The sequence below is a fragment of the Polyodon spathula genome, chromosome 13 (assembly GCF_017654505.1).
Source record: "Polyodon spathula isolate WHYD16114869_AA chromosome 13, ASM1765450v1, whole genome shotgun sequence".
Classification (NCBI taxonomy): Eukaryota; Metazoa; Chordata; class Actinopteri; order Acipenseriformes; family Polyodontidae; genus Polyodon; species Polyodon spathula.
The window spans coordinates 2,660,196-2,683,789 of record NC_054546.1 but is presented as its reverse complement, the minus strand read 5'-3'; the positions used below and the strand labels follow the sequence as shown (position 1 = coordinate 2,683,789).

At 40.0% G+C, this 23,594-nt stretch overlaps 1 protein-coding gene across 5 annotated transcripts in view; it reads left to right on the top strand.

The window, feature by feature from the left end:
• Nucleotides 1-23,594, top strand: part of LOC121325539 (SH3 and PX domain-containing protein 2A-like) — a 64,527-nt gene that overhangs the window by 17,882 nt on the left and 23,051 nt on the right. For 2 of the 5 annotated variants that reach the window (XM_041268177.1, XM_041268182.1), the window contains exons 4-6: nt 4,501-4,529; nt 13,450-13,494; nt 16,356-16,484. In XM_041268177.1, coding sequence (XP_041124111.1) covers nt 4,501-4,529; nt 13,450-13,494; nt 16,356-16,484 — 203 coding nt within the window. Of the gene's footprint in view, nt 1-4,471; nt 4,530-13,449; nt 13,495-15,622; nt 16,485-23,594 lie in introns of those variants that run through there. The other 3 variants (XM_041268178.1, XM_041268181.1, XM_041268180.1) reach the window with 3 other exon arrangements.

The following is a 23,594-nucleotide window of genomic DNA, read 5'->3' as shown; positions in this document are numbered from 1 at the left end:
CCAATGAGAAACTATCATCACCTATGGTTGTTAAGGAACAAAAAAATTAATAAATAGAAAAATATACACGTCTACTGGCACCAGAATGTAAAGTAGCATGACATTTGCACCCCTGACAGTACAGTGGTGTCAGCATGGAGGCACAAAGCATTACATCTCTCCATCCAGGCATTTTTACTGTGTGTTCTAATGAAGCTAATGTGTGTCCTGCCAGCTTCCTTTTCACCTTCATTAGTGATATGAGGTCCACATGCTATTATCTAATTGATTGCGTTGACCATTTGAGACCCCCATCTAACGGATGAGGTCTGCTTCAGTCAGTCAGAGGGAGGCATTCATTAACCAGAGTGCTGTGCCTGTCCCGGACTCGGGCAGACAGCCACAAGGCTGTTCCTGTATTAGAAATGGTCACCATGCCCTTTGACACCACTCAGAACTGCTGTCTTGCTGATGCTCCACACCATGGAATGCCACTGAATTTTGCTGTCAGTGGCATCCCTTACTTGGACCAGCTCATATATTTGATTCTTTAATAATTTTGATAGTTTATTTATTATGCATTTAAAAATATTATTTAAAACTCCTATACAACTTTGACCTTAGTAATCAACCTGAGCGAAGACATTTAATAAAGGTTCCAGGTGTGTGCCGTGTCAAAAGGGAGCAGATCTTTCTACAGACCACATGCATCTCGCTTCGTTTATTTTCCTCTGTGCAGCCCCTGGGGTGGGTGGTCTAAAAAAGGGAGACCATGCATGGTTTGAGAATCCCTACAGCTCTTTTGGCTCCTCTTACAGAGTATTGTTTAGCTGTGGTAGGGCTGCTGGTAACCTTGTTTTGCATTATTACTCCCTTTCGGCAGTGATTGATCCATAAGTTAGAATCATAAGACTGCAGTGTTTGACTACTGTAGACATGCATTACAGACACACCCCTGGAAACCACAATGAGGCTTTTCCAGATCTACATTTTTACATAGATGAAACAAATGTGCAAACACTGGTGTGTGTTTAACTAATTGTAGCTAACAAAATAGCTCAATGAATGCTCTCCGCCATGCACATTCATTAATTATATAGGTCTCAAAAGTGCAGATTGAAAGAAACACATGCCTTCTCAAACATGTATTTTCAATTTAAAGCATTATACATGGAACTACACTACATTAAATAGCTCTGTTTGCAAGCCATGCTTTTAGACTGTCTTGCACTTTATTGAGCCATGTCACCTAGATGGTGAAATTGTCTCCACCCATTCGCTGGCTTCTTTCCTGTCAATTACCAATCATCTGGTTACCCTACAGACTGGCACACTTTCAGCCAATGACATGCTTTCACCCAGAGGCCATTGCTGAGGACCCAGGGAGTACAAATGCAGTGTTCCTGAGATGAAGGCATTGAAATGTTTTGAAATGAAAATAAATGTGTGCTGCAAAATATTTCTGCCCAAACTGCACATTTGAGTCCCGTGTAGCAAATCAAAGCATAAAATAGCTTGGATTTATGGATTTATGGATTTTTAAGCTACAGTTACTTTAAGGTGTTGACAGAGAGGGGCCAGCAAAGGGTTAAAATACAAACCCTGACCCCAAATATGCATCCTCTTCAATATTTTACAGGTTTTTTTTAGTTGTACTGCACTTCACTAATTTCTTTCTTTACGACCCATAGGAAAAGCGTTGACTGCCAAATCTGGGCACATTACACTCCAGGGAACAGTCTGATTTCAACTCTGCAATACGGGTCAGCCCAAAGAAGGGCAGGACTGATCACATGATGCCGTAATGCATTTCAGATGCTTCACAACAAGGGTCAATAAATTGCCAAAGATAACAAAACATAGTCTCACTAAGTATTGGGTAGGCAAGATGGGAGACAGTGGTAGACATTGGAGGAGGACATCTTGAAGCTTGATTTACCCACGATGGTCATAAAATACATTTTTAACATACTTTTGCCCAAATGGTAATATATGTTTAACACATTTAAAATATTTTTCAATATATTTGTTGCAACACCAATTACTTCAATTGCATGATGTATACAATATACTTAAGTTATATTTAAAATATATGCTGTTTTCATATGGCTAGTTTCTATTAACTTATATTTCTTTTTAAAAAAGTCCATATTTGTGGCTAGTTTGCTGATTTATTTAGTTATTTATTTATTGGGAAAATATCACCCTGGGAAGATATCGCCAATAAAACGTGTTATGATGTTATTACACATATTTACTTAAGCTAGTCATTTTTAATGGCAAGAGTTCAGTTATTACCATTAATTGCAAAACTGAACAATATTATGTTACTCAAGGGATCCCTTTTACAACTTGGGTTTGTTCCTTTATTTATTTGTTTCTTATTTATGACATTTTCTGGATGGTTTTCAGTTGGGTGTGAAATAGCCAAATCCAATTTAAACAATAACAGCGAGCCTAAGAATAGCTCTTATTGCAGTTTCGAAGTCTGTGGAATAATATATGATACACATTTTAAAATGCTTTTTTTGTCTGCTGCTGTGTTAATATGTATTTCTTCTTTGTGAATTGGATATGGATGAGCAGGTTGACATTTTCTTTTCAGCTCTTATAGTGTGTTGCTAAGTTAATGCAGGTCTTTGTGTGCTTTTCCTATAGCACGGTGTTCTGTTGCTAACATGCGTATGGTTGAGCACTACAGTACAAGCTAAATGTGATTTCATTACTTGGAATGAAGAAGAAAAAATCTATGGCTTAAATAAATTTCATATTGAGTTATGTGCATTTTGTGTAATGGTAGATGGCTATGAATTCCTACTCTGTAACTCCTGGTCTATACAGCTTGGTCAGTCGACACATTTGCCATTCCTTATACCCTAATATATGCACAGTAGTCACATGGTTCAGCCACTTTGCATAATACTGCCTCATGATAGGTGTATTTTGTGGTGCTGCTGTAGCGGCTACACCTTGTGTACAGGTAGCTCACATCTTTACTGCTTCACTTCACAATGTCAACATACGAGCCCCAGAGAAAAGGGACTGCTCATTACTTATCTACAAGTATTGTATGGCACTTTCACCAGTGATGTCACTCTGCTAGCACTATCAACCCGTTATGCATATTGTAATGAAAAACCCTTCACTCAAAGGAGCAGGAGACAAGAAAGATACCAGCCAGAGATTTACCTGTCCTTGCTGCGATTGGAAGCCTTTTACCAGCCCCTCGGTGACTCTCTCACAATAAGGTTCATTCTCACATGTCGAGAATGAGCTCAAGACACACACACAGAGAGCATATTCATCTTAAAGGGCTGGACAACAACAGGGATTGAGGGCGGGGCAGAAGGAGGGAGCATGTATTGAAAAGGGTGTCTGTGCCATTATCCGGGAAGGGGGCAAAGACATGCCTGTGGTTGTTGGTTTGGATCTGTAGCATGTGCTGTGTAGTGTAGAGTGGGGTGAGGCTTTGGTATCTGGTGCTGTAAGGACTCTGCTTCAGCTGTGCACAACAACAGTGACTGACATGGGCAAATGGTTAGGAGTTCTGTTTGTTGTTGAAGTGTCGGATTATGTCAGTGCTTATTGTTTTGTGCAGTTTATCGAATAAGATGCCAGTTTAGTTGCAGTTGAACTATTTACATTGAACTACTTCAGTGTGAAAAATATTTATGTGAAAGAACTTTCACTTTTTGACTAAAAATTAACTAACATATGTGAAAAGTTTCCTGCAGTATACCATAGCATGGTAAGAGTTATAACATAGATATATAGCATATATACAGAATACTATAACCTATTTAAATGATATGTATTGTCTTCTGTATTATTGATGTCCTGTACTGCATTATGCAATATTCTGGTATTGAGACTTCCTTTTGAATTCTTTGTTCAAGTGCAGTGTGTTTATTTCAATACCTGGACTTATCTGGGGGCATGTTGCTCTACATGCATCTTTGGGGTTTGCCTTTGCAGCTTGCTGTGCTCTATAAATAGAATCTGCAGAAAGCCTTCACTCTCTCTCTCTCTTTCTCTCTCTACCTCTCTCTCTCTCTCTCTCTCTCTCTCTCTCTCTCTCTCTCTCTCTCTCTCTCTCTCTCTCTCTCTCTCTCTCTCGCCCTGTCTTACGCACGACTGCAGGCAGGCCAGCAAGCAGCACCCTATATACCTAACGAGCTTGCTTGTTTTCGAAGTGGCTAATCCAATAATAATCCATCATGGAGAGTTTATCAGAGCCCTTGATATAGCTGGGCGGTTCGTTCTTTTAAGTGCAGGGAGGGGGCCTGTGGTGGTGCTGTTTTGTCACATAATTTGATGGTTTTTGGTGCTGCAGTAGCAGCTGGCTTGCCCATCTCTCTCTCTGTATCTTTCAGCACAGTGCTGGCTGCATCACTTGCTGCCTGGGTGCGTGCTTTAATGAGGGATAGCAGAGATAGGAGCCTGGAGTGGGACCCCCCCTCTTTACTCTTCCCTCCTCCACCTCACGCTAACCATGTCTTTCTGCTGTTGCTTCTTTTTCAGGGGCTATGGCACCTCCAAACGGAAGTCAGGTAAGAAAGCTGGATTTCTTAATATGTTCGTTTTATTGATTCTTTCTCCTATTCACCGCTGCTAGCCAATCCTGTTGCATGCATTTTGAAGAGGTTTGTGTTTTTTGTTTTTATCAGGGTTACTCAGCTTTACGTACTGTCTTTGTTTTTTGAGGTGAAGTGATTCTGATGTATATTTTTTTCTAATTATGCCCGCCCTAAGGATCTCAAAGATATGTGCGTTAATTATTATGTTGCCAAATAAAAGTGCAGTGGCTCAGATGTCTTTAGCATCATTGTGTGCATTGGCCTCTGAACTACAGAGTCTGTTAAGATATTTAGAGGAAGGAATGTTGGGGTTGCCTGGTGTTTGTTGCTCTGTTTGAAGATATTCTTTCCTGGTGAATTGGTAAGGAATGCTTAAGACACTGGCCATACTGTGAGATTTGAGAATTTCATTAACAAGGAAAGGCTTAAAGTGAAGGAAGAGCTGGAACTTTAAATATGTCTTCACCTCTTGTGCCAGGCACTGCTGTGGAGCCAGGGGCAGGGCTGCCAGGCAGTAGCACCTGGAGGGGAACCCACAGCTGTGGCATCCTGGTCTGAGGCAGCACATGTCACCCTGGGCTGTAGAGAAGGCAGGGACGAGACGCAAAGGCCAGAAAGTTATATGGAATATTTCATGGAACAGCCTGATGATGGCAAGTTTCCTCCTGCAGTCAATGAATAGAGTCCAGTTCCTTTCATGTGGCATTAGTGTGGTTTAGTCTCTTCACCTGTGGGCTGGCATTCCAGCTCTGGAATGTAGCGAGTTTTGCTGTGCTTAGTAACATTACTTGATAAAGAATATAGAGATTCTGTATAGTCCTAGATCCATCTACTGGGAGGGAGGGAGGTGTGTATGTATGTATGTATGTATGCATGTATGTATGTATGTAGAGTAGGGTTAAATGTACCTTGTTTTTAATGTCTTTATTACCTTTCCACACAAACACCTCATGTCATTGTTCTTTGAATACTATATTATATGATGTACAGTATAACTGCCTACCCCATCACAAGATGATTACTAGACTTGGTAAAGTATGTTATGTGGCTGCTAGATTTCTTCAGTTATAATCTTAGGTTCTTCCACTATATCCCCCTGTAGTATTGTGTATTACTTTTTGGTGTGTAACTCCTATAGCACAATAATTCATAAAGGACACAGATATTATTCCTGTTGACATTACTGTACAGTCGATTTACCATGATATAGTAAGATAATATAGGTGATGCTATAAGTACTTAATACAAAAACTCAAAGCTCCTAGAAGATTATACTATAGACATCTTAAATTATTGTTTTGGAATGCTGTTGTTTATCTTCTTTTTCTAGGTGGCACCTTAAGAGGGATGGGGGTGTGGTGGCGTCATCAAACTGGCATTAATTCTAATTAGAGTGAGCTTAGCTGACTTTGAACAGACAGAATTGATCCTCAGTTTTATTAAGTAACTTAAGTCCATCTGGCTTCCAAGATGGTGTGAGGGAGGGAGTGAATGCTGCCACCTCCATACTCGTTATAGTACTTCAGTACAGACAGAGGTTCATCTGCAGTGATGTGTGCAATCCCCTGAGTACTTCAGTATAGGCAAAGGTTCAAGTCCTTTTTCAAAGCTCCTTCTTTCTGTGAGGAACTTGAATTCTCTCCCAAATGGAAAACGGAATAACAGCTGAGCTTAGTGTGACTGCAGTTTAACTGTGTTGTAACTACAGTGCATGATGATGTAGGATAAACATGGGGATATTCAGAATTCAAACCAATATTCCAATATACTGAACAAAAACCACCATACCAATGCCACATCAAATTACCTCTGTAAACAATTAGAAGTCATTGTGATGTATAATTTACTGTAGGGTAGCCCTGTACAGCAGAATGAGTGCTATCTATTTCAGGCACCGCTTATGCATTGATTTCCATGCAGGATATAACTTTCATACAGTCTTTTAGAAATTCTGTTACAGGAACAAATTCTAGTAATAGTTTTTAGGCAGTGTTTGGTCAGATATTGAAATACTGAACTTGAAATATTTCACATTTTTTTGCTATATCTGGAAAAGGCCTTACCCATGAGTTAAACTTGAGTGGGGCATTTCTTACTTTATTGTACTTATTCTGCATCAGAATTCCAATGAAGCATTTGTTGAAATATTCCTTAACTTTGCGTGGACGAACAGCTGATGAGTTAGTAATATTGACATCAGCACAAGACCCGTACTTATCTCTCGACTGCAGAGATTGCTCTTTACCTGAATGGTAAGACGTTCATCTTTCCAATAAATTCAATACCAACTTCTACAAAGCTGTTGACCATTGCCTGGAGGTGTGGCAGTCATACAGCAGAATACTGCCCCCCTCTGTCTCATGTAAAAAAAGTTAATACAAAAAAATCAATGCAGATATATTTTTGCTCGTTCTGCCATTTAGTCCACGGTTTATAAGTATGTTTTTTATAGACTGCACTAGCACCTGAGTTGTGCACAGCTAGCTATACTAGGGAGAAACTGCTGTGTGTATTGGTCTGCATGCATGTGAGGGCCAGATGTGAAGTGGGTTGGTGGGAATGTCAGGCACCTCTGTTTGCTTGGCAAGTTGAAGTGATATCCGACTGATGTACAACTTGGCTAGATTACAATGTTTGCAAGGTATCAGGCCAGTGTTGAGACAGACCGAGGGGACAGGGAGGGATAAGGGGCTCTGTTTTATTGAAACATGATTCCTTTTTTTAAGTACCTGCATATAATCTGTAATAGGCCACTAGTGTGAGAATGGGATTTGGAATGCTGTCTCACACCAGGGTCAGTACACAGTACACAACACAGTAGGTTCATTTGACTGTCTGCGATCTCCCGGACCTTCATTGGTATTTTATCTGCTGCAGCTTTCCACTGTGTGTTTCCAAAGTCTCAGCTCTTGTGGTACTCTCTTCACTCTTATACTTCGCCTTTCTGTGGTTCTTAAACTAAGCATACTACAGTAAGATTTCATGTGAATGTGTGCTATGTAATGCAGGGACAGGCACAGAGTAGAATTGGGCCATGGAACAGGTAGTTTATGTTGTAAATCTGCAACATATTTCATAAATCTCTTTGAGGACTAGTGGGATGCCTGTTCATGAGGGTTCGCTGAAGAGTGATCTGGGGATCTAACCCATGGGAGAGCACAGGCAAATCCAATTTACGACAACTCAGCAAGACCGTGATTCAAGCCAGTGAGCTCCTGATTGTATGACTCTCCCTGCTTTCACCCGATAGTCCCTTTACTGGTTAAGCCACTGGGGTTGTATTGTGTGTTTTAATTCCACCCCTTTATCAAATCAGCATGATCCGAATACAGCCACTTTCTGCTACTTTCTGCATTCTGCTATTTCTATAAGGTCGAGGTATAAATGTACATTGTTTTTGTAGGTTAAGCCTCCCTATCATATTTTAAAGAAGTATTAATACAACAGAGATTCATGAAAGTATCTAGGACACGAGCCACTAAAAGGCTGCAGGGGTCTGTTTAGTAACCTGCTGCATTAGTTTGAAGTGCAAGTATGTTTGTTATAGTTTGAAGTGCAGTTAGCCCCTCTGCAGCCCAATAGATCAACCTGCTGTGTTTGTACAATGAGACCCCTGGCTCAAAAATAAATAATAATAAACATTTAGTAAAACCCCACAGTGACCAAAATGTACATCTTCTCTGGGAACTTTATGTTCTGTTCCACGATGAAACAGTTAAACCTTTTGTTAAACTTCAAGATTGTGAAACTTGCAGACGTACTTGGCAGAAGGAATCGGAAAAGTGTCTCTGCTGATTTTTTTAAAGCACAGATGAAGTTACACCAGCGCATGCATTTTTCAGTGTCCACAGAACTTCAGTAAACTGGCCCAGTGTTACTAAATGATCTAGTAACATTATGTATTTGAGAATGTGCTTTCTAAGTAGAATCTTCTCATTAAATCCTGGGGGAGAGTTTTGAAAGACATCGCCAGTCACTTCAGTATTTCTGTGGATAAAAAGTCTGGCTGTCATTAGTTGATGGCTCCTGGGCTCCAGCTTTGCCCTTTTAACCTTTGACTTCTGTACCCCAAAGTTCACGCCTGGGTAAGTGTTTTTTGTCATCAGTCAAATTAGACCAAGTCTTCTCCAGAGAATAAGGGAGACTGCAGTTAAAAAGTTTGGCATACATTCTCATTCCCATTGAGAATATTCTCCAGTTGACCACGACAGAAAGTGGCTGTGTAGCTGCTCATAGAAATAGAAAACTATGCAAGATTTTGTTATTTTTATTTTTTGTTCAATTTGAAAGGTTGGCACCGTATGAATGGGTTGTGTTTTGAGCTCAGTGTTGGAAATAGAGGGGCCCAGTGCCAGTTTATGTTCTATGAACTTGGTATTGTCTTTTAAAACAGATACTGTGCTTAAAGGGTAGGTAACGTAAGAAGGACATTTAATGTTGCTACGTTAATGGAGTCGCATGCCCTTTGTGGGACAAACAAATCCCACCAAGAACCAATCGAAATGTTGCCAAAAAGGTTCTAGACTGTTCAGACTCCATTATAATTTTCAGGCCAAGGAAAAAGAAAAGTTATCTTTGTGGAAATTGGAAACTGAAATTTGCCATACTGGTAAAGGTAGCTAGCCATCTGTTTGAGGTTGGCACTCCAGTCCATATTTGTAAATTGAGCCAGCTCATGCATTGAGCAATCAATAATTAATTAATGTATTTCTGGAATTTACAAGATGGTCTATGCCTCTGAAGAGCACCCTGGTGATTTTGATTTTCAGTAGAATCTGTTGTCTCATGCTGGTGGCGCAGTGGTCTGCCCGTGTTCTCACAGGATTCAATCCACAGCAGCTCTGCAGAGCACCCTTGTGATTTTGAGTTTCAGTAGAGTCTGTTGTCTCGTGCTGGTGGCGCAGTGGTCTGCCCGTGTTCTCACAGGATTCAATCCACAGCAGCTCTGCAGAGCACCCTTGTGATTTTGAGTTTCAGTAGAGTCTGTTGTCTCGTGCTGGTGGCGCAGTGGTCTGCCCGTGTTCTCACAGGATTCAATCCACAGCAGCTCTGCAGAGCACCCTTGTGATTTTGAGTTTCAGTAGAGTCTGTTGTCTCGTGCTGGTGGCGCAGTGGTCTGCCCGTGTTCTCACAGGATTCAATCCACAGCAGCTCTGCAGAGCACCCTTGTGATTTTGAGTTTCAGTAGAGTCTGTTGTCTCGTGCTGGTGGCGCAGTGGTCTGCCCGTGTTCTCACAGGATTCAATCCACAGCAGCTCTGCAGAGCACCCTTGTGATTTTGAGTTTCAGTAGAGTCTGTTGTCTCGTGCTGGTGGCGCAGTGGTCTGCCCGTGTTCTCACAGGATTCAATCCACAGCAGCTCTGCAGAGCACCCTTGTGATTTTGAGTTTCAGTAGAGTCTGTTGTCTCGTGCTGGTGGCGCAGTGGTCTGCCCGTGTTCTCACAGGATTCAATCCACAGCAGCTCTGCAGAGCACCCTTGTGATTTTGAGTTTCAGTAGAGTCTGTTGTCTCGTGCTGGTGGCGCAGTGGTCTGCCCGTGTTCTCACAGGATTCAATCCACAGCAGCTCTGCAGAGCACCCTTGTGATTTTGAGTTTCAGTAGAGTCTGTTGTCTCGTGCTGGTGGCGCAGTGGTCTGCCCGTGTTCTCACAGGATTCAATCCACAGCAGCTCTGCAGAGCACCCTTGTGATTTTGAGTTTCAGTAGAGTCTGTTGTCTCGTGCTGGTGGCGCAGTGGTCTGCCCGTGTTCTCACAGGATTCAATCCACAGCAGCTCTGCAGAGCACCCTTGTGATTTTGAGTTTCAGTAGAGTCTGTTGTCTCGTGCTGGTGGCGCAGTGGTCTGCCCGTGTTCTCACAGGATTCAATCCACAGCAGCTCTGCAGAGCACCCTTGTGATTTTGAGTTTCAGTAGAGTCTGTTGTCTCGTGCTGGTGGCGCAGTGGTCTGCCCGTGTTCTCACAGGATTCAATCCGCAGCAGCTCTGCAGAGCACCCTTGTGATTTTGAGTTTCAGTAGAGTCTGTTGTCTCGTGCTGGTGGCGCAGTGGTCTGCCCGTGTTCTCACAGGATTCAATCCACAGCAGCTCTGCAGGGCTCTGATTCACACGTGGGAGTTCCCATCCAAGCTGAGCCTCTTTTAACTCTTTATGCGCTCGATGACTGGATTTAATCCTGGGGCTCGGATTCACTGCAGCTCGACGGAACATTCTAAATGGTTCCATAGGCTCTTCTACAGGATATTATAATTCCCTTCAAGCTTCGAAATGTCCTTGGTCATTCATTGAAAGTCCTTTGCTTTGGTCCAGAGAAGCTTTTAAAAGCGAGAAGCAGCTTCAAGTTCAATGTTTGCAGCTGTAGAGTATATTGCCAATTTTCTTTCTGAACAAAATGCAATAATGCATTAACAGCAATAAGGGATTCCTATAGAGGTTCCTGTAAAGGTCTATGTGTAGACGCATCTAAGAAGCCATTGTCTTTGTTGATTTGAGAAGTGCACATGGATATAACATATTTTTGTTTCCTTCATAGCACCACTCCAGATGTTAACTTTCTCTGATGAGAAGGCCATTATTGCAACATAATCTGTTTTCAAACATTGAGAGCAAATTTCTTAAAACAGTCTGTTTTTAATACATGTCTTTAATTCTGGGAAATATTTACCGTTTGTGGGGCCAGTGTATTTTTTTTTTTTTTTTTAGAAAAAACTAACAAAAAAAAGCTAACTGTTTGCCAAGTTTGACTTCCAGCCTCTGAAATTAATCATTATAATTTCAAAGAAAATTGCCTTATGAACCACAAGAAGACAGAAAATGACCAAAGTAGAGTTTGTAATAGTGCATAATATCTTGATATATGTTGGTAAAGATTCCCCTCTGTGTTACATACTTATTATAAGTATTAGTATAACCAAAAGTGAATCCTCCCAATGACACTGGCAAGTACACACAATGACTGCTGCAGATAACAAGAAACCCGAAGGCTTTGCAAAGCAGCTGTAATTTTAAAGCAAGCAGTTTCAGTGCAAGGAATGTTATTGTGCAACACTGCTTTCATAAATCTCATTCTTTCTTGTTTTCTCTCCAATAAGAGCTACATTCTTACAAAACTCTACTAATGCCCACTCTGGGATTTTGCCGGGGGAGGAAACAGGAAGCAAACATTTAAGTCTATCGAAATGGAAGCTGACCTGATAGTGCTTTCTCAAGTTAAATGAGAGAAAGAGATCCTGTAAACAAAGAGAGGGATTATCGAACAGGGCTAAGGGGCACTAGGTGCATCTGACACCACATTCCTGAGTTTAGGGTAATGTGAGACTGGCAGAATAGTAAAAAAACAACAACAAAAACAACAACAAATAACGAAACAACTGCACAGAAATGTACATGCGATTTAGCTGTCAGAAAAACCTGGAAGGCATTAGTGAACAGTCTGGATGCTGGGTAGAGTGCTAATATCAATCATTTGTAGAAAGCTGTGCAAAGGACTGTGAGTCTAATTGGGGGAAGTTTGTTAACTGCCATCGTCTTCAGTAAAAAACAAACAAGCTGTTTATGGCCGCCATCTATATATTTGTTTAAAAGATTGTAACAATTTTACCATAAAAATAAGATGAAAGGTTTTGTTTACAATGATGTCTTAGGAGACTTCACAAAAGGCAACAGCGACACTTAAAAACCCTGCAATACGTCAGAGGGGTGACATACAGCATCAAATGTTCTTGTCTTGTTTATGTTCTTATGTGTTGTCACTTATAAAGCAGAATTAAATATAACTTATTAAAAAGAACAAAAGTACTAGGGAATTGCAATTAAAGTTGTTTTTTGTTGTGGTTATTAAGGCTTTAGATCGAAGCCCTATGTTTAGGGTCATGGTATCGGACACTGTAGTGGTGAGTTGACCCTCCTTGTGAGATAGAGTGGTTTTCTTACTCTTGTCACCCACCACATGTCACATCTCAGTAAATGCATCACTTGATTCAGTGTGATATATTACAATCATGCTGTGGTGATCTGAGAAGATCCTTCAGCCTGGCAAAACATAGATTCAGCTAAAGCACAGAAACATTCCAGCAAGTCAGTCAGAACTCAGGATAAAGCTTGAGATGGAAGCCTATTGGAAAAAAAGATAAATCTCTGCCAGCCCAATGTGGAATACAGCAGACTGCAGTGAAAGAACATACACGCGCCCGCGATACAGTAGCTACAATAGTTTAAAATCCAAGCCTTCCTCAGATAAATGGGCACTTGCAAACAAGCATACATTGCCTCTAAAATGCCATTTGGGGCCACTATGACATTACATCACTATAGAAACTGTAATGAAATACTGTAATAAAGTGGACTCTCACTTATCCAAAACAGTTGGGAATGGACCCTATTCAGATTAGTGATTTGTTAAGATTACCAATCTTAATCAGTACCATACGGAAAATACCTTGTGTATAGCTTTTATTTTGTGTTTTTCGTACATTTCATGAAGCAGCCACTGCTGCTGTAAATTGTTTCCACATGTATTATGGAATTATGATATTTTAGTCTCTACAGCTGCTACCAGAATGCATTATGATAGCATGGTTCAGATTATAGGTCAATTCAGACTACTGGGGTCCGGACCAAGTTTACTGTACATAAACCAACAAACTATAGGTCGGAAAAGAGTTATTCAGGGTTACAGAGTACGAACTGAAACTCGTTATAACATTGTTATATTGATCCTTTATCATGTGTGTCTTATAAAAATGAAAGTTGTTTTGATGGCTTTAGTTCATGGAATTGGAGCTGAACACATACAGAACACATTTGTGAGAAGAGGGTGTTGTTTTCTAAGTGTTAATGGCTAAGGTAATAACTGTTGTTTTTGTTTCCTTGCTGCCTCTGTTGGGATCTGCAGTATGGATGTACAGGCTGTCAGAGAGTCCGAAGAAAGGGGCCCCAGGTATCTCCATCAGTGTGTGCTATGGTGGTGGTGGCAGCATGGCTTTTTATTACATCTCTTATTATTTGTATACTCCATTTGCACTTCCTGCTCAATGGCGTGTGTTTTTGTTTGGTTGCGTTCACAGTGTTTTGTGCTTTCTTTCTTTTTTAAGACTGATTAGCACTAATCTTGTGCTACCTTAATAATCGTTATCATTCTGGATTTTCCTGGATTGATATTTCATCTTGTAGGGAGGTTCCTCTTACTGGCTCCATGGCTTTGTATGTACACTATATTAAAGGTTGGCTTGATCGGGTGGATTTCTGTGATTGGGCTACTTGTTATGCAGGACCAGCTGTTTACAGATCTGAACATTTGCATGTGCCAAATCATAAGCTCTTCTGGGAAATTGTCCTTTCTGTAGTTCTGTTTGTGTTGTTGGAACACAAAAGGTGGGAAAAACCAAGACAATCCAACCATGCAAGATTAGAAAGGTTAAAAACTCTGAAACAACTGCTTATTGTAAATGTTTCTTGAGACTATTAATCAGAGATCTTAAACTGATCAATCAGGCTGTAACGGGTTAAGTTTTTAAGTAAGGGTTTTTTTTTGGCATCTTATGGAAAGCATCTTAGTTAACTGTCAGTCAACTGATTCTGCACCAATGAGTTTAGAGCCCCCACCCCGCCCCACCCCACCCCTCGCTATTATCATAAATAACCCAATCATTTTCAACATTCTGGCATTTTAGCAGACTGTTAAATTCAAATCATGCTTGAGGTCAACATGACTGTCTGGACTTGAAAGAAAGTCCTTGCTGTACTTCTAGCATCTTCAGTAAAGGTTTTACTTGAAGGGCGAAGCAAAGGTTTGTCCTCTAAGACAGCACAGTACTCTTTTTTATAGAGCCCCACTCTATAAAAGAGGCACTTCATTTTTGTATTATTATTTTGTATTTCTAAACCTTTCACTACTCCATAAGATTTCAAATTGCCTGAGGCTAACCTGACTGTATTTCTGCTACTAACTTCCCAGCATGACCACCTGTGCATGCCCTCAAGCAATATTGAGCCCTGAGTCAGACCCCACAATACATGAACTGCAGTTGATCTTTACATGAGTTGGCCTTTTAGCTAGTGTAGTTTACATGCAGCATAACAGCATATTTTAGCACAATAATTCAGATTGACTTCAAAAATAATGAACCTGTATGTTTCACTTGTCTTGGAGGAATTTCCCCGCTGTTTTTGAATGCAAAGCTGAATGAAATTTGGACCAGTGCCAATGTGATGAAAGCACTCCAGTTATGATGCACCAATGGTTCAGCACATGGTGCAGCTCATGGAACGGAGTATAACTATTGTCATGTGTGCAACGTATGTGAGTGAGCATTACACTGCATGTTCTCCAGCATGGTGGATCAGAGACTCAGCAGGGGGTTTCATCTGTAATGAGAACTCATCAGTTGTCATATTTAGATCCCACTTGGATCCTCTTACTCTGTGATTGAGAAAGCAGTACATACCTGGTGCTCTGTAACGTATATATCCTCTAATGAACAGAATGGGTATCCCTGCTCACGCTATTCAAGTGTTATCCTGCCTTCACAGTCCAGGTTGAGAGAGAGCCTACAGCTTTGCAAGTCCCTCTCCTGCCAGCTAGTGTTGCTGATGAACAGTGAGGTTCATCTAGCAACTGGAAGGAAGAACTGCCAGCAGATATTGCTTAGTCTTCAGACTACAAAAATAACTCTGAAATAAATAAGACAAACGATCTTGAGGATGTTGCAGTAGTCTTGTGATTCTTCTTTATTTCTCTTTGGAGAGATTTTGTAATAATGCGTCATTAGTAACTCAATGGATAATTTAGAATTGTTGAAACCCCAACATATCTGAGGGTGAAAAAAACTGCTTATTTAACATCTGGCAAACAAGTGTTACAAAAGAACCACAATTTGCTCCCTCTGGAATGGCATCACCTTTACCATAGGGTGGTATTTTTTGATTGAGTTTACATGTGTAGAAGCTGTAATGCATGATTTATTTTTGCACTAATATTCAAGACTGGAATTATCTTTTTAGCGTCAGGATTATGCATCTAACCCGCTAATGAGCTGAGAAGATCCATCAGTCTCCATGCTGCACCTAAAGCCTTGAGCTCTGTGACTACTTGGTAACATAACAACAAAAAAAAAAATTCTAAATGACAACCATATTCTGAACAAATTCTCAGCACTAAAAGATTAAAAATCAAGCTGACCAAAAAGAAAGAACAAAACAAAAACATTTAACTGACTAACCCGAGCAAAATGCTTTCCCCTTGTGTTTCATATAAAAACCAAGGCCCACCCCCCTCTCTCTGAAGCTCCGTCCCACTCATATGTTTCTATTTAAGGGCTGTAGTGTCGACTCTTATGATTGGCGTCCACAACCCCCCACTCACTTTCCAGCGCCAGCCTCACAGAGGAGAAGGACTCTTGCAGACTGTTTATTTTCCTAGGGAACTTTTCCTTGATTCCCATCTTCGGCTGTCTGCAGCTCTCTCTCTCGCTCTCTCTCTGTCTCTCCCTGCCGAAAGCAGGACTATGGAGGCCTTGTTTGCCAAACTGCCAACATGGAAGCCCGTTAACCAAAGAAACTGAAAAATTCAGGTCTTTTCCTTCTTTTTTTTTTTCAAATGTTCCTGTGTGCTTCAGTGTGGGCCGGAGGACGATTCAGCTATATGGCCAGAAGCTTGGGAATATGCACTGAGCCTATGTTGTGTTCTGATTGGCTGTGGTCCGCTGACGAATTGGCCTATGGCGAGTCGGGTGCCCGGGTGTCGCTCGCGGGGAGCCGTGGCTGGAAGCTGGCTGACAGCTTGCTTTTTCCCATCCCCAGGAGCCGACAACTCTGATCCCATGGTGCTGGAGCAGTATGTGGTGGTGGCCAACTACGAGAAACAAGAGAATTCTGAGATCAGCCTGCAAGCAGGGGAAGTAGTGGATGTGATTGAGAAGAGCGAGAGTGGTGAGTACCCCAAAACTGTTTTCTTTTTGTTTTTCTGATACTCTGCTTCCCATTCTGTTTTCCTCTTTCTTCTCTCCTCCTCCCTTCCCCTTCTCTGCAATCCTGAAGCTGTACGTTAGCTCCATCTGGGGGCTCTCTCTGGCCAACGATCCCTGCTGCTTTTTTTTTTTTCTCCCACTGTTGGTTTAGGCTAGGGGCCAAATTGTTGCCTTTCGCTGCAAGAATGTCTCCTAGACTTGTATATTAATTATCTAGATTACTATAATGGAAACAGGGACACGTTGGGAAAGTTGGAGCTTGTGTTTAAGGTTGGTGGCAACATAAAAAAAGAAAAGGAAAGATACTGCATTCCTTTTAATCCATTAACCTTGTCAACATCTTTTAATGAGCAGCAAAATAAAAATGTCATGTCAGCCTGTGATTTAACTTGCAGTTACAGCATGCATCAACTGTTTTTGTTTACAATGTAGCTTTCAAGGGTGGCCTGTTGACTTGTTATTATGAAATGCTAAACCACCTCTTACACTAACATTATTAAAAAAAAATAATAATAAAAAAAGAGACAGAAAGTGAGGGCTACTCAGTACATTTTGCAACTAAAAGTAATTAATCCCTGACTGTTCCTTTGTTGCAAGATAGGCCACACTGACCTAAATTTGAAACACAAGTCTCTTTGCAAAGCACAGCGCTTGTGATTGTGGTCATTTTTTTAAATTACTTTTTTTATTTGAATTTGTTTTCTGTTAAATGCATGCAATAAATTGTAATGAAAAGGGGCCTTAATACCGGATCCATGCTACTATGTTTGACATGAAGCAGCAAGGGTTAGGTGTGCTCTTGATTGGGTCCAACTAGCCTAAAGAAATTCTCAGCTAATTCAGCAGTTTATTCTTACAGACACAGTAAATGTTTCCTAGCAGTGATCACAGGCTGCATTGGCTGAACATACTTAAGCAATATATTCCACTTCTGTTAAAAGAATTTAACCACAAATAAATAAAGTATCCAAGCTTTCAAACTAATTCATTACTTAATCAATGAGCCTGCATGTCTCGATTTGTTTCAAACAAATTTGTTGTTTTAGTCTCTTCTTAGTGCTCCTTAAACATTAGGTCTGGAAATAGAACTATGTAATGCAAGAGTTCAAAAAACTAAAATCTCTATAATTTGTGTAACTCTAACTAATAATTCCTTAATCCTGTCACTGGGGGAAAGAGTAGATTTGGAAAAAATGGGTTATGTTTCAAGTCTGTCCGTGACTGAAACTCAACACCCTGGAACTTTAGGAAAGATTGAATATCAATGGTTTTAGCAGGCCAGAATGAACCTTTTACTTTGGGTTACTAACGTTAACATTGATGTTTCTGTCTGCTATTCAACATGAACTGTGGGTCGCACATCATTTAACAAAACAATAAATAAAAGCAATGTATGCAATGGCTTGTAAATGTAACTAAATGCATCTGAGACATCGTGAAATAGATACAATTTAAGCATGTAAAGCTGTGCTTGGTGTATTTCCACAATCTTTATACAAAGTTCTGATTATATGGTACTGCCAAAATTCATACAGGTTCCTCACCTGCAGAACATATGGGTGCCATACGATTCTAGCAGGAATATAATATATTGTTGGGATTTTTTTACTTGTATGTGTTACTTGGTTAGCAGAAATCCTAGATTTGCTTCAAGCTGTAGCATACTTTTTTCTAATATGGCTCTTTGAATTGTGTTGGAGCCTTTTCTCTATTTTAATAACTGCCTTGATTTATGTTTGCATTTAAAAACTACAATCATCTTGTAGCTTTATAGGACCTATAAACATTTTATAGCGTCTTTGACACTTAGCATTTAAAATGGTGTGAAAGAGAGCATTGAAAAGGAAGGTATTCATTTTAGGTCCCCACTTTAAGACCATCCCACAGTTGCTCAAGCTAATTATGTAGTTTCAATGAAAGTTGGATGAAAAGGAACTCAAGTTTATATAGCGCATTGGGAACTACAGTGCCAAAGGATACATAAACATAAGGGACATCTTCTTTCAACCCCAGCACAGACAAGCCCTGCCACTTCTAATGCATTGCTTTATATGTGTGGTCAGTCGCTTCTTTTTCCATTGCATTTTTTGTTTCTGCATGGCCATATAGTTATAAAGTCACTTGGCCACTTACCTTTCTAGGAGGCTGTGTGGTCTGGTGGTTAAAGAAAAGGGCTTGTAACCAGGAGGTCCCGGGTTCAAATCCCGGCTCATCCACTGACTTGCTGTGTGACCCCGAGCGAGTCACTTAACCTCCTTGTGCTCCGTCTTTCAGGTGAGACGTTGTTGTAAGTGACTCTGCAGCTGATGCATCGTTCACACACTAGTCTCTGTAAATTGCCTTGGATGAAGGCATCTGCTAAATAAACAAATAATAATAATATTTCTACAATTAGATGAATCCTAGGAGATGGAAGTAACTGCTAGTGGGCATCAAGATTATAGGATTGCCACCTTAGCCAGCACCTGTTCATTATTGATACCGCTCATCTTGAAAAACTTGAACTCCTCTTGTTTCACTGAAACTTAATTTCAAATGGGAATGATATTGTTTTTACATAACTAGGTATGGGAAACTGTGAGAGGCTCCATAATGACTAAGTCACCTATCATCCCCCGGTCCATCTGACAAGTGCCTATCAGAGTAATGGATAGCTTCTCAAGGACTAGACAAGTTGCCAATCAGCTCATTGGCAGTCTTGGCTATGACTTCGATAAATGGTGTCATTCCACCAAGGTGCAGCAGCACTTTACAGGAGAGCTTCATCCATCATTGACAAAACTAATTATACCCTTGATTAATAAAGCTCCATGCATCCAGAGCTTAAAAATAGAAAGTTCTTTGCTGGGGTTGTAGAGGCTTTTTACTGGTCTTTAGCCATTGATTTAAAGATACCCAGAACATTGGCAGGATTATGGCTCTCCAGGACCAGGGTTGGCCACCCCTGCACTACACTGTTATTTGCTTTGTATGGAAAGTGATGAGAAGTGTTACTGAAAATATAGTCTGCTATATAGTAATGTAGTAAAAATATTAAGTGTTTAAACTGAAGGACCACAGTGCTGCCATGGAGGTAGGTTAAACAGGAACATTGACATCATTTTTACATTACATGCCAGTTTAAACAACCCCAGGTGCTATTTAGCGTCGTTATATATATATATATATATATATATATATATATATATATATATATATATATATATATATATATATATAGGCTTCAGTGAGTTACAGGAAAATAATTCCATCTAGGGTTTCTGTGACGTCACAGAAGGGTAATTTCTAAACTGTCACAGAAACCCGAGATGGAGTTGTTTTCCTGTAACTCACTGAAGAGGCCCATCTATTATTTTTTGTTATTAAAGAAGAAGAGGTTCAGCAGTACTGTTGTTTTTTTTTTAAACGTAATGTTTCAGTGCTGTACAGACGTTCTGTGTCATTATCCGTTAGTTCTTCAGCTTTATTTGGATGATTGCTTTTACCTTGTTTTAATTTCATGTTCCTCTCCAGTCTCTCTGAGATACAAATGTACCAGCTTTACATCATTTTTTTTTTGGTTTTTAACGTATTCTCATTTTGTTGATCATTAATGAACATTTCCGTACCGAGGGTTTTGTCGAGTAATTGAAAAAGAGACATTTTGCGTTTTGAATTTAAGCGATTATCTCGAGGAGTCAAATGGGTCAAAGTTCAAGTATATTCCTCTAGAGGAATTATCACTTTTTGAAGTTACTACTATGGTATTATGCCTCTTTTTTTGAATGGCTCAGGATGCAAATATAGCCTTTATCCATTCACACCCTCAAAATAGACAAGTGCAGACAGACAGTTCAGTTCATGTTCAATCTGTGTAGCTGTATTTGCAGAACATTGCAGCTGATCAAAGCAATTGCTCTTCTTTAATAAAGAATACTGACTGCTAACAAGTGACGTTAGTAATCAGCCAAGAACCAGTGTCTCCCAAGGTGGGGAACAGTTAAAGCTAGTGAAAGCACTAAAGTGATTGCTTTTCATGTATATTAACAATACAGTGCAATGCATTACACAGTTATAGGACCAATGACATTATTCCCTTTCTCATTATTTGCAACCGCTTGCATTTCAGTCCCACCCAGATAGTTCAGTGATGGCAGTGAGTTTCCGGCTTTTTTGAAAGCTTTGTTTATTTAGAAAAGCCAGACCTTGTCCCAAAAGCCCTCTTTAAAATGGCATGAGGATCTCCACTGAGATAGTCACACACTGTCCAAGCAATCATGTGGGATTATAGCTCAGAAAAAAACTAAAATATAAAGAAAACTAACAGTAGCCAAAGGGGCTGATGTAATGTGTTGTGGATTTATTTGTCTCAGAACGTTTATTTTGCTTAGGAATTTAAAACAGTTTGTGTTATCATCTAGTTAAATAAAATGTATCAGGGACATGTTGCTTGAGCACAAATGCTGTTAAATCGAGCAGAAAGTATAGGCCAGATCCTAATGTAACCCCAAGCCTCTTCTCTAGTTGAGCTCATCTGTTCATTATAGAAACACTCCCTGGCTTATTGAGTTTACTGGACAAAAAGGGTGCAGTCGCAAACATTGACTTAATAGCTGGTTTCCGTATTGGATGTTCCAAATGTCATTTTCCAAAAAAGGCTTTGCATGGCATTAACTCCCTTTTTTGTGATTTTGAGTAAGATCCCTATCTTTGTTTAGACCTCAGAGCTGGAATCAAATATGAATTTCCCCTATGCAATAATTAGAGCAACTATCTGTGTAATATTCTAGAGAAATTGATATACAGTCTACTGTTGTATATTGTTTTATTCTAGATAGTGTAATATTAAAGATGGCTGATGATTTAAGATAGTAATGTGATGAATGCAAGCTTACTATGCTCTTTCTTATCTGCATTTAATTCTGTACCGTATATTGTGGAATGTATGTTTACTCATAAGCCAAAATTATGGAAAAATGTTCTGTGTGTATTTGTAATCCTTTTCTGGACATCCTCTTCTACCAGACAAAATATGGAAAACTTATTTTTAGTGAAACATGACACCAGTTAAGTTCAGTGTACATGCAATGAATGGAATAAGAACCAGAATTCAGAACAGCCCAGAATGTATCCCAGTCTTATTACACAGCACATGATATCCATCCCCAGTTCCAATACACAGCCTGGGGTATGCTTAACCAAAGTGCAAGAGCTGTCAGTAGAGATTAATATTTATGCTCATCCAGTGCACGTAACTATACATCTGCTGCTTATTTTCATCTAGGGTATCCATGGCTCCAATGCTGCTAACTTTGCTGTCAGCTAAAGTCCACTAGTAAACCACTGAGCTCTTGAAAATACAATAATTCCACTTTTGGATTATGTGTTGCTTTAATCCACTTTAACAACTAATTGAAAGCCTAGAGTATACAACTTCTGGTACTTGGACTTGCATCTCCACTTGAGTGAAAATAGGAAAAAGTGAAAGTTTAAAGCAATATTGTTTTGCTTTTTGTTATGGATACTCCATTAATTGTGTTAAGCTTATTGATGAGTCAGCCAACATTGACTACATTTACAACCGAAATAGAGGTAACACGCTATGACTGTAGAGCTATTATGCATGTAAAAAGATCTACTTGACCCTTTCCTTTTTTATTATGCTATGGGTTTACAACAAACTTCAAAGTGCCGCACCAGTGTGTGTCATTTTATGGCAATGAAGGAAGGGCTATGTGAATATTTCAGATATCACATATCATAAGAACATACCATTAATTAAATGTGCATTGCATTGCAAAGGTAGACATTGGGATTTACAGAAGATGTATGGAGTGCTATCTCTGCTTGTTTTCTATCTCCATGGATGGGTAGCTGTAATTAGTTGTTAAATGTTTCCATGAATATTTCCTCAAAGCACAAAAGAGGTTTGTTGAAAAGGGGATCTGTTGTTTGATGCTGTGATCCCAAGGACTGTAAGCAAGCAGCTGTATTGATTGGGCTACATTGAAAGTTTGGATAGTTGGTGATATTTCAATGGTTTATCTGGAGGTGTGTATATTTTGACTATATACAGTACTGTATTGGCAATTTATATTTACTTTATAAAAATGTAGAGTATATACAGATCAACCTGTTTTTACATTATTTAGATAATAGGTTCGTCTGGGTTTTTGACAGTGGTGAGGAAGCACTGATGTAGCTCGGTGCCCTTTCCCTTGTTGGCATTTTTTTTAAATCATTGTATATCGTGTTCCATTGGCCCTTGCATTATTTCTTCTGAAGTTGTGTGAGATGCATTTCTTAAGACAGGATTTGCAACGGGATCTGTTCTGAATCTTTCAAACTGGACTAGATTTACTTTGGCAGTACTCCCGTTTCAGAGCTAGCTTTGAACTGGAAGCCTGAACCACATGACCTCTATGAATATCCCTTGTTAAAACCCCCAGCCCATGCTGAGCTTGAGTCATGTCCCTGTTTAAAACAGCCTGGGTCAGTCAGTTGTGGGATCTGAAATCTAGCCCTTGTTCAGCACTCCCCCCCTATATATTTTTTCACCCTGGAGCTAACTGAGCTCTATCAACAACCCCAGGGGTTACAGAATGGGTGATACCTGCCTTGTTGCCAAGAAAAACTCAGGAGTTTGTGAAGAATTCATTCAGATGGAAGTCCTTTCACTGGTAACAAAGTCACAACAAGGTAACTTTACCATTTGTTTTATGACAAGCTGACAAGCTCAAGGGAAAGCTAGCTGTCGTTGTCTTTGCTATGTTATTAATATATAAAAGTGACCCTGCTGTTTAGTCAACTTTTACTTTCTATACATATCACATGTAATCTCTCCCTATAGTGCAATTCATCTAATCCAGTGAATTGAGACGATCAGAGACTCATATGATGCCTGTGCGTTTTCTGCATGTTGAATCTGCAAGTGGGTAGCTGCTGTGGTCTTGGATGGCTCAGTTGTGTCTTATTATTGAGCATCTAATGCGTAAGTCACAGAATGGGGTCTCAGACTGCGAGCACAGCAGGTCAGTTCATTGGTCTGCAGGAGCTTAAGAGTGAAATGCTTGCAATGCAAATGTCCCTTGCT